Source organism: Psittacula echo (genome assembly GCF_963264785.1).
Source record: "Psittacula echo genome assembly, chromosome: 3".
Lineage (NCBI taxonomy): Eukaryota > Metazoa > Chordata > Aves > Psittaciformes > Psittacidae > Psittacula > Psittacula echo.
In genome coordinates, this window is record NC_137736.1 from 6780581 (window position 1) to 6799275 (window position 18695).

An 18695-nucleotide genomic window follows, 5' to 3' on the forward strand; every position below is an offset into this window, starting at 1 on the left:
ATCAATAGAAAGGTTTCCAAGCTAGAGTTACTGCTGCATTAGTGTGCATTCTGAAGTAGTCTATTTGAAGCATCTTCAGATGGGGAGGGAGGGCATGGTGTGAAAAAGATGCATTAAAATAGTTCTTTGAACTGGGTAACACAGACACATTGCAGGGATTCATTACTTTCATTCGATTAAATTCCTTCCATTCATTATTGCAACAAGGAACAAAAAGGAGATGGTTCTCCCCTCCCTCCCCCCCACTCCCATTATAATTCAACACAAGATTTCAAAGACTTAAAATGACCAGGACAGAAGCTCATGAAAAACTGCATCTGGCCACTTTAGAGCATGTTTAAATATTCATTACTGACTTCCTCAAGTCTCACCTCTTACCAAAGAAAGAGAAACAGAAAAGAATTGGCAACTGTCTAAGTTGCTTCCAGTCAAATTGGTATTTTGCTTCTTTCTAACACGACCCCACTGTTCACATGAAGTACCTGCATTCAGAAACACACCAGCAGCTCCCCTTAGCAGCGTGATGGCAGGGCAGGATGAATGCCAGCAGGTCCCAGACCCTGCAGGGAAGAAGGAATGAACAACTCTGCTTCACACACTTGGGTCTCAGCTTAAGAACAGTTTCAAAAGCTGGACGTGCTGGGCTGCTGTAGCAACAAGGGGACTGACACCAAAACACTGACTGAAGGCTTCACTTGGAAAGGCATCTGTAAGAACTGAACTCCACTATTTAAAACTGACCAAAAGAGCAAAACCCCTGTCTACTTCTCAGGACCTCTGAGAAGGGGAGGGTAGGAACCAGTCCTTCCCGTCCATCAATGTCTTTTCAAGTTGTGTCTCACCTGTTTTATTGCCCAGTACACTTTCCAGTCTTTGGGGGCTAACAATTGCTGAAAAACTGGCCTCCTGGGGGCTCAGGATATTAGGCACTACAGTACAAACCTGCATCCTTTGTCCTTTTGAATCCACTTCTGAGGGAGAAAAACCCCATCCATCCATCCATCCATCCATCCATCCATCTTCCTTAAAATTCCTTGATTGCTTTAAATTCTGACTTATTTGAATTGCACTTTAAAGCCCAGCAGAAAGAAAACTTGGTAGCTCTATTCAGGAATATATATAAAATTTTTAAGAGACATCTTATCAAGTCTGAAAATGCACAGAGATATCAGCTGCACGAGCTGTCAAGTGTTGACCTGGCTACAGTGAAGAAGCTGTGACAAAACAAATGTTAGCCCTGTTAGAACTGGAGCAGAAACGGAATGCCTGTTCACTTAGGAAAGAGAATGCATGCACTTAAAAATCAAGCTAACTTAGAACCAACCACTGGTCTTAACCTGTCACACATACAAGTGCTGCTGTGCAACAGGAACTGTGGTGAAGTGAAAAATGACATGATTTCAAGCCAGCTGCTGCTAAGGAGAAGAAAGGAAGGTGGCACCTCGTGGTCCCGAGCTCAAAAGATCTTGAGATCTCGACACGTGTGGCTCACTTTTGCTGGCAGAAGAGGGAAGCTCTAGATCAACTCAGCTGCTTCTACTGTTGTACCAGCAGCCAATTTAACATTGAGGCTCTGCAATCAGTTTATTGTCCTTCAGCACCAGTATGACCACATTCATTTGGGACAGGAAAAAGCATCTGAAAGAGGAGATGAAGAACAAAACACAGGCCACTTGCTGGATCCCAATTTAACTACCAGCATGCAGTTGGTTCCTCTCAAAACCTGTGGGTTCTTCTTCCCAAGCAAACCACACGGAATTTGCTAAAGTGACATCCAGTTGCTTTGCATATCCACCCTACCGTGGCTTAAAAAGATACTTGGAAAAAGCTATTTGGAAAGGCACACAGCATGCACATGTGCAATTTAGTTCCTTGTGGATGGATCTGTGCATGTGGGAAATCTTCAGACCAAGTAGCAATGATTACTAACGGATGAGGTGCTATTTTATAACCAGATCATTTCTTTCAAATTCCAGTTCCATTTCCAGGGAAATGAGCAGTGCTGACAAGGAAATGCAAGGCAAGAAGCTCAACCTGCACACCAAGACAGACTGGAACATACAAAGTTTCATGGACCTTGTTCTTCAGGTCACACGAAAGGAAAAACTGGAGTCTAATTAAAACAAAAAATAAATCGCTAAAGCTACTTACAAAGAGTAGAATTATCAAAGTGCTTTAACATATAAAGTGTCAAATATAATTAAACAGGAGCATTAACACTGAGCTGCCATAAGATATTCAAATAGGTGCATCTGTTTTCTGAATACAGGAGAGCAGCACAGGTTTTTAATTTCCCCCGTAGGGCCAAAGTGGGTTAAGGAAAGCTTTTCTTGTTCATTGAGCTTCTTAGCACAATGTATTTGCTCTGCTCATGCATTCAAAGGCACAGCTGCATTTGCTCTATCTGAAACTGCATCAAGAGGACTGTCTGCCATGAAGTATTAATAAAAGGGCAGCTCTCACTGAGCAAAACATACAGCAGCCCCATAAAGATTCATAGATACCTGTCAATTCATAGTGTTTTAAAAGCTATTTCTTGGTACTTTAAACATAGTTTAAGATAACCGAATGTGCTATCTGAACATCCAACAGGCTGCCACAGCTATTATAACAAGAGCAAATGCAAACAAATAAATAAGGAAGAGGTTTCAAAACCACCTCGTGCAAGATGCTCATACAACGCACCTCAGCCTCCCTAATGGCTTTTCCTCTCATGTTGTAAGAAAAGAACCCCCAAAGCATTCTCCACTGCACCTCTCTCAGTACTTCCAATTCATTAAGCTGCTGCCTACTTTAAGCAGATGATCTTAAGCATAGAAAGTAACTGTATCAAGCATAGCAGAGCCAGCTGCTGCAGGGGGACATGGCTGTTTAGAAACAAGAAATGGCAATCAAGACCTTTCCTGCAATTCACAGATATAAAAGCAGATTTGCTCCAGTAAGCCGAGACTCAAAAAACGTGACACAGAGCATCACATCTGGTCCCTTGCACAGGCATGTATGGCCACAAGTGTGAAGTAATACAAGGTCTCAACAGAACAACCCATCTGTTTTCTAAAGGCACCATAAAGACAGCAATGCTTCAGGTGTAACGGGAAGAGGCAGAGGGAGGGAAAATGACAAATCCAATTAGGAGGAAACACTAAGAGCAGCTTGGTATAACAGGGGATTAAAAAGGTGTCTCAGTTCTCTGATGGCTGTAACATCTGTAACAGCACAGAAACCCTACACCTCTAGGCAAAGTAACCAGAGTTTGGAAAAACCGACTCCTGAAAAAACCCAGTTCCCATTTTTAGTGGATGGGTGTGAAACCTGTGACTGAAATCGAAGGAGACAGCAAAGAATCAAAATGCTATATAAAACACTGGGGTCCAGACATACTCACATGGCATCATTAGCCTGCTTCTGATTTACCACAGTGTTAAGAGCTCCGGAGAGTCTCCTTTGCTGTGCAGGATGACTCAAGTCCAGTGAAGTGTCAGATATTAAAACCTTTCTCAATCCGCCAGTGAGAACAAACCCCCCTCCCCAGCCTGTACAAGGGGAGGGGGGGGAGCAGTCTCCCAGACAGGAGATGTTTCTAGCAACCCCAGGCACCCTACAGGCAGTATGCCACCAAGTTAGCTCTCCTAAGCAGCACTGCACCAAGCAAGCCTAGGCTTGCTAAGATGCTCTGCCCCTTACATAAACTTGAGGACAGTTTCTCATGAGCCCTTCAGAACAGAGGCTCACGCTTCGCTGTTCCATTATTGCTTTTCAAACCCGCTTTCCCTCCCGTTATCCCAGGAGGACTTTCTGCATCCTGCGTGCAGCGACGCTGGCTTCATCCTCGGAGTCGGACTCGCTCTGGGAAGTCGAGCTCTGGGAGGCAGAGCTGCAGGGTGAGGAGCACTCCGGGGAGCACAGGTAGTGCATCAGCGGGAGCCGGTACTTCCCACAGAAGTCAACGAACTTGATCTGTCTGACGCAGCTGTCGAAGTAGACACCTGTGAGGGCAGAGGAACAGAGACAACACATGAGGCCCGTGCAGAGAACGGTGGTTGCAATGCCTTACATTAGGATTTAATGGACACTGCACTGGACGTAGGAGCATGCGGGATGCTGAAGGAAAAGGGGACCAGGGCACCTATGGAAATTTGTTTTCTTAGTTAGAAAACAATCCTGTACACATGTATCTGGTAGGTGGTTCAGAATGGCACATTCTACATGAACAGACACAGGGCAGCTACTTCCCAAGAATCCGGCACTTCCTTCTTACCATTAGGCAGAAATCTCAGGCTGGGAATTAAAAAAGCTTCTTCCGTGCCAAATTCATTCTTCCACGATATTCTCAAACTTGTAAAACCTCTTCTACCAGCTACCAGCCTGCATTCACAGACAGACCTTCATAACTCTGCTTTCGTCCTGCTTGAGTGAAGTTACCATGCTGAGTTTGGATGCTCCTTTCCATGGCAACAGTGTTGCTGTAACACAGGATTACCTTCTCCTCCTGTCACAGCAAGTGATTGTAGACACTGAGGTTTTCAGAAGTTTCCAGTGGTGTTTTAAGTCCCAGCTGCTCTGAGTAAGCTTTTCTCCTGCAGTGCTAGAGCAAGCGCTGCACTACTGTGCTAGCTCGTAAGGACAAGTGGAACAGTGCAAAACCCTAATAAAGGAAACACTCCTTTCCCCTCCAACACAAGTTCCAGCCCTTCCATCTTGGCTCATGGAGAATGCTTTAATATTGTCCTGTAAAGAGGTAACAGCCTGCATATGACTGCAGGGCAGGTACTAATGACTTTTTTTTTCCCTTAATCTTCTAAAGGCTAAATGTGCTTATCAGTTACTCTGCTTAAAGATGAAGCATTAAGCTAAATTAAACCCAAGCATTCCAGGCTTTTCTATGAAGTCCTCTCCTTCCAGGAACTACAGTCTAGTAGATCCAAGCAAGAGCTAAAGAAGTTGCTTTTAGTAACTGCCAAGCACTTCAGCCTCTCTCCTCTTTTCCATTCTTGTTCAGCAAGAGCACTTGTAACAGTTCTCCTGCCCACTACTTAGTCTGCGCTATTTCAGAGCAGATGGATTGGAAACTTCAGACCATAAAAGTACAGTGGAGTGCTGGGATGAGCTGCAAAGACTCCGACACAAACACTGTCTCACATTCCCATGCAAATACAGTAAACCAGCACTGCAACTCTGAACATCGGTCCTAAGTGAGCAAGGTTCCTTAAAGACAAGTTGGCAGGAGCCCTGAAGCCAACAAAATACAGCTAGAATTTGGATGCAACAACACATCTAACTGACTGAGCTAGTACACTCACGGCAAGTCAGAGGGAAAGGAAACCCATCAGGAAGCAGAGCAGTGAAGATGAACTTACCCCCGCATTTAGGATTGGGACAATTGCTGGCCAAACTCAGGTAGCGGACAAGATTCTCTGGCAGGTCGCTGGGAGCATAGGGAACATTGCGAGTTTTAATGGTGCGCCCAGCCAGTTCCTGAAGGCTCGGGGGGTTGTAGGTCAGGTCACGGACAAAGCGAACCACCAGCGGGTTCCCACGCAAGCTCAGCTCTTCCAGGTGAACCAGGTTAAGGATCTCTCGAGGAAGGTACGTCAGCAGGTTATTGTGCAGGCTAAGGGAACGCAGGGAATGCAGCCTGAAGGATGGAGATGGATACCCAGTCAACATGTACAAGCAAAATCATTCCAAAACTGCACTACACAGACCTGATCACTCTCCCCTCTCCCATCAATTTCTTTTTCCTTGGCTTTTCTTACTTTTAAAGCGTAACTTCATGGTAAAAGAGCTGCTATTACTCCAGCACACACAATGCCTGTGAAAACATGGCTCACCTCCAAATGCCTGTTAAAGAAGCAGTCCTAAATAGGCTGCTGTCCCCCTCAGTACTCCCCACACACACACCTCCTAAAAGAGGTAGCACAGAACAAAAGTATACAAACCAAGAGCTTTCAGAGGACATAGTGTTTCCTTGTACCCAGTGCATGCATCAGGAACAGTTCCATTCAACACTTTGAATAAGTCACCTGCCTTCAGTCATGCATTAAAGATGCTTGCTGGTAGGCAGCCAGCCCTGGAAACCCCCATGTTTTCACTGTTTGCGGCTGCATCTCCTTGTGCTGCAACACTGCCAGAGCTCAAAAGCTAAGCAAGGTCAGGCCAGGTTAGCATCAGCACGGGTGACAAGCACGGGTTTGGCTTTTGGAGGAGGTGTTCTCTCTCAGGAAGCACAAAGCAATGCTCCAGCACATAATCCAGGGATGCTCTCTAACCAGTACAAGATAACTGGACATTGTACATTGAGAGTAATCCCACTACAACATCAAATTCCAAACTCCATGCTGGCACTCAATTGCTCTTGTGATTACAGCTATCCACTGAATTCTTCATCTGCCATTTTTGTTACCTGTACACAGTTTGCAGTGTTCTCTTTCCCCCATTATGAAAGAGAGACAGCAGTAACTTATCCCCTAGAGCTGTGCTGTAGGACTTAACGACCACTAAAACATTCTGAGATCCTAAAGGAAGAACACAAGGAGTGGGACAACACAAGCACACACAAAAAGGCTCTGGGTGAAAGACAAGACGGACGAAGCATTCATCCCTAAGAATACTCAGAATGCAGCATGAACTGCCCAGGCACTTCTCAGGGCTCCCTGTACAAATCTATTAATTCACCTTAAAGCAGACACTTGGTGACATTTTTTTTCCATAACCCTATGATGCAGATTTCCATATTACATATTCCTGGTCTGCCTGCAGTGCACTGCTAAGGCTCTTCTTGTTCAAGCCTAGTCACAATAACAAACTGAAGAACAAAGAGGCCCTCCCAGATGCTTCTATCCACACATTCAGAAGTTAAACAAGTTAATTACAGCTGATGGCTGAGGACAGTAAATACTCACTGTGCCAGCTGAGGTGGAATGCTCTGGATCTTGTTGTCACACAGAACTAGGTAGCTTAGAGAAGGCAGGTTTGCTAATTCAGGTGGAATTGAAGTGATGAAGTTCCCTCCAAGATATAGAAACTCTAAACTGAAAGAGAGAAAACGCTGCGTTATTTCATTGAGGTCGTTTCCAGTTGAACTGAACACCAAATCTTCTCATCTCCTGCATTTACTCAAGAAAACTTCCAGATAACGATGTATGAGATAATGTGCTGAGGGGAAAAAAAGGCAAAAAAACTCCACTGCACATCAAAATTACAACAGAGCTTCCGCTTCACAGGAGATAATGTCGAGATTTACCTCCAGCCTCCTGCAGTCACCACTGCATCTGTAGGTAGGCACCAAGCAACTCTGTATTCCTACACCAAATGCAAAGCTCCTGCCCCTCCTTCCAAGGCAGGACAGGCTGCACGCACAGGGTTTGCAGCACTGATGCAGCTCCTGCTGCAGCCCGTGGGAGTCCTCAGTTTCAGTAGGAGCAAAGCAAGAGAGCAGTGGCTCTTCCTGAAAACCCTGGCCCTGCACAAGCGCTGCTTGCTCTTTATGGGGTAAATTGACTCCTCAGTGATTAACTATGACCTCTCAGCAGAAGTCAGAAGCAGCCAGTCTTGCTTTGATGCAATTCACATACTGCTAACATCACAGGTGCAGCAGTGCACAGAGTGCATCTAAGTCACACAAGAACATGCATACAATTTCTCAGGTAGACTGATGTCACTATACTGCAGTCGCAAGGACCAAAGCTACCAGAACCATTAGCTGGGCTTAACTGCAGCTTGGGCCTAAATAAAAGAAAGAAAGAAGAAAGTATCACTGGTTGTCCCACAAAAACTGGTGGATGTGAGACAGGAACAAAGAGAAGCACTAAATCCCTTCCGCCAGCTGGAGTAGCCAGTATTTGCTGTGCATCTCTGCCCTTTTAGGAAGGAAAACTGGCAAGTGCTTCTCTTCAAGTGAAGCTATAGCTTCAAGTCCCCATTTCACAGAGTCAAACAGCTTCTGTCCCTGTTCTCAGGTGTTGTCTGGGGGAGAAGCAAACTCAGGTTCAGCCTGGGTAGCTCTGGCTGGGAAGAGACACCATTACTAATGCTGGTCCAGACAACACTTCTTCCCATGCCTGAAAAAGGTGGATCCCACAGTCCCATCTGTAGGCGCTGATTCAAGATCTCCAGTACACACTCAGGTTAGCTGCCTAACTACAGTGTACATTGGCCCCCTCTGATCCACCAAGCATTCCTCCCCGGGTCAGGGAAGAGAAAACTCACGCAGGCTCCATCAGCTTTTCCTTAAGAACACCCTACAGTCTTGGAATAGGAAACACCTTCATCTCACCCCAGCAGGGCCTCAGTGATACGGGTTAAGGGTGGTCTTGGCAGTCTTCGGTAATGGTTGGACTTGATGAGCTTAAAAGACTTTTATGACCTAGTTGATTCCATAATTCTATTCTATTGTGAACTGAGAAAGGTGATGGAGCCAACTGGCAAAGAAATGTAACACTACAGAATCACAGACACGTTTGGGTTGGAAAGGACCTCAAGATCATCCAGTTCCAACTCCCTGCCATGGGCAGGGACACCTCACACTAGACCATGTCGCCCAAGGCTCTGTCCAACCTGGCTTTGAACACTGCCAGGTTGTTCAGGACATGGTGGTAGATCCTGAGAAGGTCTAAACCCTGCAACTGTGCCACATGTGAGGAGCCTCTGGGACAGAAGAAGGGTAGAAAGAGTTCATTCAGCTCTTGCAAGAAACTTGAACCTCAAAGATCCAATGACAGCATCTGCTTGGGCTCAAGGGGCCACTTACACAGCACAAAGGTCCATCTGCCCACCAGTGAAGAGCAGAACGACAGACCTCTGCAACACAGCAGGAGAAGCTCACAGAGCTTAACTTTCCCTGGAGTGCAGGAAAGCTCCATAACTGCATCTGATGGTGAGCACAAAATTACGGCTTCAACTAAATTTGACGATATGAAAGGAAGCAACTGGACTTGCTCAGCTGAGAGATCAAGTGGAGCAGCACATCTGGAGCTTATTCTGAACACATAAGAAAGTACACTGGAAGAAACCATCACCAAAACCCCGCTGCCCAAAAGCAGCCCCTCCTCCCCAGCCAATCTGCAGGTGAGGAGGGGGGGCAGCAGGAAGGCTGCTGTGCAGAGACCATGCCAAGGGCAGATTAGTTTTAATTAAACTCTGATCCCCTAACAAAGCCCTGAGTTCTAACCAGAATTCCTCCTTCAACCTCCATTGTTTTCAAAGGTGGATTTAGGGGGCTTGCCTCTCGTTAGGGATTTAACTGCTGACCATACAATTCCTAGGCATACTTTAACTCCATGCCATTGTTGGAACCCACACTAAAAACTGTTGGGCAAGGGAATTTTAGTAACATGGATTTCAATGTTTAAACAAGGGTGAGATATGTAAAAACTTCCACTTCCTAGGAAAAGTGAATAATTAACTCTTCACCCCCTGTGTTTGAAGGCAACAATGCCCATGGAGCCACCCTGCACACACATACATGCAGGAAAGGGGAGGAGGGGAGCACAATATACAGTAGAAGATGTGCTGAAATTCATTGCAAAATGTGAAATGCAGAAGTTTCAAGAGCAGCTTACTGCACAAACCAAGGGTGCAAAACCACTGCCTACAAACCGCGTAGAGCTGTCAAATCCATTCCTTGTAATGAGAACAGTCACTTATACCAGCTAGGTTGTAAAGCCCAACATCAGACTATGATCTGCCTCTAACTAAAAATCCATCAAATAAGGTAACTCCTTTAGTGGCAACAAATGACTTCTCAAAAAGTGCTTTCTTTTTACCTATCTTCTGCATTACCTTCCTGAGGTCAGGAACTTGCTGGGCCCAGTCTCGTACAGCAAATTCAGCATTTCCAACATCAACTTAAGATACGAATTAGAAGGCAAATTTATTTACAAAGCACAGGGAGGAGGTTTTGAAACTACAAAGAAACTTATTCTAAATACAGCAAAGGTATTCATATAGCTTCCACTGAAAGACCGCTTAGTAGGCAGAAAAAATCTGTACCTCTGGTCCCCCAAAACACAATTTGCTAGTAAGAAGGGTCTATTCTAGTCTTGGCTGAGCAAAATAGAGAAATTAACAACAGTCATTTCTGCATCAAAGTAAAGCGTCAAGAATTGTCCAAGCAAAGCTAATCATGATACAGGCAAGGATTTTCAAGAGACACAACCCTTTTTTAGTGAGCACTGACCACACCAATGGGGCCGCTGTTAGTTCCCAGCTCTTCTGCTCCTGGCCTGACTTCTATGCTGTGCTAAGCCTGCATCTACAGGCCAAGGCAATGCTGGTCTTGAGCTGCCCTGCTCAGAGGAAAGTTTGCTGCTCAGTATGATAAGCAAGAGCAGTGCTGAGTTCTGCCCTCCTCACTGAGAGCCTGCAACAAGGCAACTGGCAACATTACCAGTTTTTCACAAGAGATAGCAGAGATGGGAATGAGCTTAGTGACTACTCCCAACTAACCTTTCACACCAAGACTCAGTTCTTCTGACAATCATTAATCTGTATAGCCATTTGGACCAGCCAGCTAAGGTTCCATGCACCACTCTGTACACAGAGGGAGAGCTGGAATTTTCATCTACTTTTCACAGCCCAGGAACTTAGAAAAGCCAGAGAGCAGCCAGCCTCAGATGGATGTAAGCACAGTTCCTACTTTTGAGGCTAGAATAAATGATGCACTTCCAAACTGCCACACATGCTCTGGTTTAATGAGTTTCAAGAGAGGAGAAACACTAACAAAATCCAACACAACAAAACCACCCAACCCCAAACCAACAACAAACCCCCATTTGACACAGTAACTAATGGGGTCTGACACTTTCCCTCCTGCCTTCAGCAAAGTTTACAAATACACTAGTGAAAGGCCAGGGCTCCTTTCAGCCTCACATCCAGCAGGCCAGCACTCAGCACAGCCAGTACTACCTGCTGCCAAGCAGCAGCCAGCAGTCCAAGCCCATCATGTGTTGCTCCTCTCTAGTGAAGGATTTCACACCACTGGGCTGCAGGGGGGTGGTGAAAACCCTTTTACATACAGGAAGGGGGTGGGAAAATGCTCAAACAAAGTCAATTCAGGTGGTGGCAGCAAAGTTTAACGTGCCAAGAGACTGTACGTTCTCGCTTGAGTTTGTTCTTGAGGTTTAAAGGTCACCATATACCCCAAACCAAATGGAAAAGCCCCAGAACAGTAAATAAGAAGAGCTCACTGAGCACTAGAGGTATTTTTGAAACGCTATCAGTTACCACAACACTTTCATAGTCCTGTTTCAAGGGGAGAATGTCTTCTGCCACGGAACATACTCCAATTTTCAATCCACCCTGTTCCCCCACAGATGCTTCTTTGGATAAAACTTAACAGCTGACATCAAACAGCTGCATCTACATAGGTAACCTAAAAGAAACACCGGAGCCTGGAAGTGCTCCAGGTCTTTTTAAGATAAACTTCTTAGCAAGAAATTTCCAGGGCAGTTTTGAGGCTGAGGCAAGGGAGGCATTTGAAAAGCAGCCCACAATACACTCCTGTTAACCCTGTTCTGCGATGGATTAGAGCACCAGAGCCTTTGCTGACAGGCAAATTTGAGATCAAACAGTCTGAAAACTATTTGCAAAACGTTTGAAGAGGAGAAGAAAAAGGGAGGCAGCAGATTTCCTAATGCTCCTTCTTTATCAAAGCTTCACTTGCCGGTGTTCCCACACTGGAACAGCCATTCTTAAGCGTATGCTTGTCTAACATGCATAATGCTACCCACGAATAAAAGCAAATACTCTGGTTTTCATTGCATCTAAGCCTTCACACAAAACTTGGATGAATCCAGTTAGGCATTTAAGGCCTTTGATCCCAGCCCTTGCACAACTGGGCTTTACTAGAGGAACCCAAGCAAGGAAAGAGGCATGCATGGCAGACGCCTGGGAAGAGCCTGGCTCTTCTCCAAGCTGTTTCTGCCTGTTCCTGGTGCTCTCCTGAGCGTGAGAGCATTCACTACAAGAGTAAGACTGAACTCGAAATTCACATGAGGAGATTCATTTTGCTGAGGTATCAACTGCGTTTTGCTAAGTCCTTGAGAACTTTCCCCTTCATGGGCGACACTTCCAAGACACCTCCCCAAGCGCACACACTGAGGAGGGCAATCCACGCACTCTTTAGCCAAAAGCCACAGTTGAACAGTGGAGATCAGGGCTCTATTTTACCAGACTTGCCAAACAAATCGTGTCCAAAACGGGCAGAAGCAGATGACCACATTTCAGCTACAACACACACTGCCCCTTAATGCACCCCCAGCTGGACCAGCAGAGGAAGGAGGCACAGAACTAAGGCAGCAGTGGGATGTCCACGCAGATCACAGTTCAGGAGCTGCTAGGGGTTGTGAACTGAGTCTGATAGCGACTGACCATAACACTTCATACTGAAAACCCAGCAAGGTCAATGCTGGAAGGAGAACTCCAGAAAAAGTGGCACATCTACCTATGTAAGCTCATCTTTTTTCTGACAACAAACAGGAAAGCAATGCAAAGAGGGCGAGAACATCCCATCTGATGCATTTTCTACTCTAAATTCACAGCAGTGGTGCAATTCAGGGCTTGCACTGTACTGACACTGCTAGCTGACAGTGACTGGGGTGGTGGGCATGCAGAAGGAGCTCGCATAGCCTCAATATGACTGAGGAAAAGCCCTCAGCAGGGCCTCACTTACCTTTCTCAGAAAGGTAATAGGCTGTTGCTGGTCACCCTAGACACTTAGAGTGGAATCAGAAGGAAAAAGCATTGCTATTCATCCTTGGTGCCAGCATGCTATGGTCAGCATCATCCTGCTGCCATCACAAGAGCAATCATGACTATCCTCTTATGAAGCCATGGCAAGGAAGCTTCAAGCACCAGAGCATCTAGAGATGGCCCTTCTACAAGGGCCTAGGAGATAAATGACAATCAGGTGAAAGGCACTTGCTTTCCATGCAGGATCTTGCACTACACACAAAGATTTGTGTGGGCAAGGATAGGGCAGATGGCTGAAGCTGGAAGGAGTAAGACAAGATGGCAGTAGGACTGGCTGTGGTTCTTATCACTGTTCATTAACTTGCCAAATCACTAGGAACATGATAGGGAAAAGTTCTTGCATAAAATTCCCGACCCCAGCTTGCTGCAAATGTGTGGATTTATTATCTTCATGTGAATGACAACACATGCTACCCACCCCTCATTCCACAGCCTTTGCATTTGTAGCTGCCAGCATGTTCCTTCCCTTTTAGCAGATTCAGACTCATCAGCTTTCTACCGTTTCAAGTTCACTCTGTAGACCCCTTACTTGCTGTATTCGTGGCCTTCTGATCTAAAACTGATCTGCTACCCCTTTAAAAAGGACAACAGGAAATGATGGAGCGCACAGGAAAGATGTGAAGCTTTGTTATCCGAGTTATTTTGTTTTAGAGATCTCATCAGAGCTCAGACATTCCCTGGAAACATAAGAAATATTTGTAGATCTCTGCAACTCTGCTCTGTAATCAGTGACTAGAGCAACCGGGAAGCTGCCAGGGTCACGGGAAGAGAACTGCTGGCCTCAGGAACTCTAAGTACCAGCAGGAGGAACATGTCCGGTCAAAGTGCTGCCTGCATTCCTCTGTGGTCTCACGACACCACAAATCACGAGAAAGATTTCTTTTATGGGAAGTTATGCATGGAAAAAAGCTCAAAGTCTTGGCTTGCCAGCAAGAGAGAGATGGATACTTGCAGCCTGAGTGAGAGGTTAACAGAATCCCCAACATCAGGTCCCACCTCCCAGCTCAGAGTTCAGAAACACAACAGATGTCCCTGAGTTGCCCTGCCACAAGAGCTGGCTCTGCTCTGTGCTTGCTCAGGTTTGTTTTACCCACTGTGTATGCTCACTCTGCAGACACCTCTCTTGTTGGCAGCTAGGAGGGAGCTGGGTCTGGCAGCAGCTTGTCTCCAGTAGGAATTTACTATCCTTTTGGCAAGGGTGTCAGGTCACTGGTGTCTGGCTCCTGATGTGTAGGTTCAGGATACCCTCTGGAGGAGTATGACATTATAAAGCACTGTTTTCTCCCAGCTCTGGCAAGCAAGGGTGCTGCTCCCTTTTGTTACTTAAGCAGCCCAGATACAGAAGAGACACCCATGGCATAGCGGTAAAGAAGCTGGTGATCCTGGTGGTGCACGTATTCTCTATCTTGAGCTAAAGTTCAATCATATCATGGTGACACGTTAGCAGAAGTTCAATGAGTTAGCAGTGCTTACGTGGGCAGCAGACACAAGCTGGGTCTAGTCTAGTTTTCCTACCTGACACATTACTTTGTAACGATAAACAGCTCAATAGCCTTGTCCGCATCTGCCCTCTCAGAACTGTCCTTCTTGGGTTCAAGCATGACCTGCCCAAGAGAAGCTGCGGGACAGGACAAACAGGAGCCCTGCTTCAGGGCAGGCCAGAGGAACAAAGCCAAATAACCAAGAGGCAGTATTGTGACAGCTGTGCAGCACAGAGCCCCGAACACAGCCCCTTGGGGCACCGAACACAGGGGTCAGCAGCATAACAAAGAGCAGGGCTGAGGTTTCTTTTCTTGGCAATGAGGGGTGAAGCTCCTTGGCAAAGAGCTGGAGTGAAGAAAGTCCAGACCCAAAGTCCTAGCACAGAGCCACACAGGGGCTAGTCTGAGGATTGAGCAACCATCAGAACATACCGAAATACTTGCATGTAACAGATGCGTCAGAACATGGCCTCTGCCTTGCCCAGAAAGACTGCAGACTTCAGAAGTACCTATCCCAGGTCAACACGGGCAGTCAATACCTGGTCCTACCCAAGATCTGTTCTCATGCCCACCAATGCTCCTAACTGCTGTGATTCACCCTAGGTTTCTATGTCATTGACCTGCAGTGATTTGATCCAGCTCCAGGGCAGACATGCCACTGCACCTGAGCACAACCTAGAGCTCTATGCTTCCGACCTGTCAGCTCATCTGTCAGACCTACATGAGCTGTACGGGTGGAAAGAAACACAACAAAACCCAACCATGAATGCAAGCACCCTGTTGAGACTGGAGCTGTGTCAACAGAAAGGCCCTATTGTTCACATAAGCCATAACCAGATCGTTATTCTCTGCAGCCCATTGTGCAGCCAGGAGCTGCAAGAGACCAGGGCTTTTATTTTACTCTTGCCTGGGGATACGTATTAAAGCAAAGCCAGGGAGCACCTTCTGCATGTCAACACCCATACCAACCACTGCCATTAGGAAAGCCTGCCCTGCTGCAGGGTAGTCCAAGGACTAGGAAATCCTGACAGAGATTCACTGAGTGCAGAAGGCCTGTCATAGAATCACAGAATAGTTAGGGCTGGAAAGGACCTTAAGATCATCCAGTTCCAACCCCCCTGCCATGGGCAGGGACACCTCACACTAAACCATGCCACCCAAGGCCTGTCATCTGCCTGAAGAGCAGCTCTGAGCTTTGGCAACTCCATCTATTGAAGAGACTCGTTAGCAGCAGCAGTGCTTACAGACACTTCAGCCTGCCCGAAGCTCGCTCCCCAAGCGGGACCGCTGCGGGCCGTGCCCCGCTCTTTGGCAAGCCGATCCGGCTGGGTTTGCCCGGCAGCCACCGGGGTTTTCCCTGTCCCGTCTCTCCCCGCCCGGGGCAGAGGCCCGGCTCGTCCCGCCCGGCGCCCTGCCCTCACCTGCGGAGCTCCTGGATGTCGGGCGGGATGCCGTGGAGGCGGTTCCCGCCGAGGCTGAGGCTCTGCAGCCCGCGGAGCTCCAGCAGGGCAGGGGGCACCTCGGCGAAGCGGTTCCCGCTGAAGTTGAGGACGCGGAGGGAGCGGCCGAGCGGGGCCTGCCCCAGCCTCTTGGGCAGCGAGCCGGGCCCACCCAGCCGGTTGTTCTTGGCCAGGAGCGTGTGGAGACGCGGCAGGGCCAGCAGCTCCTCGCCCAGCTCCGCCAGCCCCGTCCCGCTCACGTCCAACACCTCCAGGGCCGGGAACCACTGCGACAGCCCGGCGGGCAGCGGGCCCGACAGCCGCCGCGGCGACAGCACCAACCGCCGCGCCTCCGCGCTGCGCCGCGCCGCCAGCTCCGCCGCCAGCTCCACCTCCGCCGTCTCCTCCTCGCCGTCCGCCGCCGGGCCTCGCCGCGGGGACTCCGGGTGCGGGGCCGCTCCGCCCGCCGCCGCCGCCATCCCGACCGCCGTCCCCGCGGGTCGCCGCCGCCGCCGTGCGTCACCACGGGGTCTCCCGCTCCGCGCCCCGCCCCGTCCTGCCCCGGAACCTGAATAACCCCGCCGGCCCCTAGGAGCTACACGGTCACATGCTCGATCCCGGGCGCGTCCCCCGCGGAGGCGTGAGCGGACCCTGCTCGTCATGCAGGTTGCGGGGCCTCCGCGGGAGGGCGGCAGGGAAAGAGGGAGTCCTGCGGCGGCTCCGGAGCGAGCATACGGGGGCAGCGTCCGTGCAGCCCCAGGGAGCAGCGGAGCCTGTTGCCGTTCCTGGACCCCTGTCACCGTTACAGCCCCGCGGGACCGTTTTCCTTCCCGTTCTGCCCGAGACCCGCCTGGGGCGCATGGAAACGGCACCCGCTCCCTGCAGTGTTTCCCGGGAGGCTCGCTGGAGGCGGGTGATGGTAAAGCTCTGAGTCCCTCCAACTGCAATATCAAACAATCACATTCCTCATGTCCCTTTGTGTCAGCCTCAGAGCCCGAAGGAAAGGCATTGTCTGTCCCAGTGTTTTGTCCAGGGTTTGTCTGCTTTGGTCCTTGAGATGCTGGTGGAGCCCATGCTCCCCAGAAGCACCTTGGTGTGTACCCTGGATGGGAAAAGACAGCTTTAATCTTGAGCCAGGGCATCGGCAAGACACAGGCCTGTTCCAGATTGACACGGAGCTGACCCTGGTTGTTCCATATACAAACAAGTGACCCGAGATGGGAGACTTTAATTCCTCGCCCTCGGGATGCAGGTTGGCAGTGGTGTAATGAGTAATCAGGCACTGGGAAAAGCAGCAGCAACGTGTGGTGACCACAGGAACATTCACAGCCCGAAGGAACTTTTGGCCTGACAAAGTCCGGGCTTAAGGAACAGACTTGTTTCCTTGTGATGCACAGAGGAGCCTGAAAGAAGGGAGCAGTGATCTCCCACCTGCTTGACATGCTTCGTATGCACGGAAGTCTCTGGCATCCTAAAGAGGAAGAACTGCCAACAACCATGGTTGGCTTGTGCCAAGGGTTTAAACACAATGTGTCAAGCGGGAGATGCCAAGTTCAGAGGTCTCCAGAACACCGTGGGTGAAAACCACGATCCCCTTGTCCTTACTTTGGCACTCCCATGAACCCTGGATTTTACCACCGTGAATGCTATTAAGTGATGGCTCCTGTTCCTAAGAGCAGGGAGCTGTCAGTGCTGTGTCTGCCTTCACGAGGGCGTGCTGGAGTGGTGGGAATGAACTGGTCACCTTCTCTTTGACTTGCTTAATGTATTTCCTAAGTCTCTATGGGTTCACAGATGCAACCCTGATGTGAACTCAGAGATTGCTTGTTATGCACAGATACTGCATCAGTAATTTGAGTATCCTTTTGCCCACTGTATGAAGGTGCTCTATTTCAGCTGGATCAGGATAGCTTGTGGAGGGTTTATGGAAGCCATGTCATCTGGAGTTTGCTCGTCTCCCGCAGTGCTTTAAGCCTGTGTTGTCCCAGAGTTGTGCCCTGTGAACTGGTTCGGTTCAGATCAATCGGAGTCTGATTATAGCTCACTTTGCTCCTATCTTCAGAATTGAAGTTAATAAATACCTTACAAATGCAGTTCAGAGGCTTGATCAACCACTTAAACAGCCTCTTAGCTTGAAGATAACAGGGCTGGAGAACTTTGAAATGGTTAAGTGTAGCTATAGTGCAGCTAATACTCAGATGTGCTTAACTCTATAAACAGGAGAGTTCTGCCAGGCCTCTGCTAGCAGTGGGCAACAGACTTTTTGCTCTCCCTCCCTCCCACCCCAAAATCACTTCACTTCAGTACGTATGCTTGACGCACAAGATGAAGTATTTATGGTGCCACCTAGCTAAATTCATGGCTGACGCTTCCTTTCATTCCTTCTTCAAATCCTGGGAAATCCCAGCAGTACAAATTAGAGTAATAAAGCAGACCTGCTTTGCAGTGAATGGACAGGGAATGTCCCAGCTAAGATGGCATTCACAGCCATGTGGTGTGAAAAGTAACACATAAGGGGCAATATCTGGGTTGTTTAGTTTTGGTTTAAAACATCTTTGGACAGAGCATGCCAAGTGAAACGAACGCAGCCATCTCTTCTGCTGGACTGCACACAAGAGCTCACAGCAGTAGAAGTCACTAAGCTCATTACAGAGATGAGCGATAAGAGACATCCTCATGTTACACGACAGCAGGAAAGGCCATTTCAGCATCCAGTTCAGCAAAGGAGACACGAGCCATTCAGCCCTGTCTTCAGGTTATATCAGAAACAGGAGGGATCCCAGCCTGCGCTCCCATCTTAAGGTAGGATCAGCTACACTTGCCCTATTCCTGAGAGCTGTTACTCTGGCCTTTTCTTAAAATCTATACAGGGAGGTCTGTGAAGTATCAAGGAAGTGTCTTCCAGTTCTTTACTAAGCTTGACACTCAAAAGCATTCCCTGATGTCTCATCCAGACCTGCCTTGACCGCACAGCTGAAGCAGGAACCCCACCAGTGTGTTCATCTTAGTAGCAGTCCCCACTTGA

The 18695-nt window shown here is 48.1% G+C and overlaps 1 protein-coding gene across 1 annotated transcript; it reads right to left on the reverse strand.

Annotated features, from left to right (window-relative positions):
• Positions 1 to 3777: 3777 nt before the first annotated feature.
• Positions 3778 to 16149, reverse strand: LRRC58 (leucine rich repeat containing 58; the record flags this gene model as incomplete). The annotated part of the gene is made up of 4 exons (XM_080614077.1): positions 3778 to 3986; positions 5358 to 5635; positions 6903 to 7031; positions 15653 to 16149. 4 exons carry the CDS (start codon positions 16147 to 16149, stop codon positions 3778 to 3780), a joined length of 1113 nt encoding a protein of 370 aa, XP_080470203.1.
• Positions 16150 to 18695: the final 2546 nt, after the last annotated feature.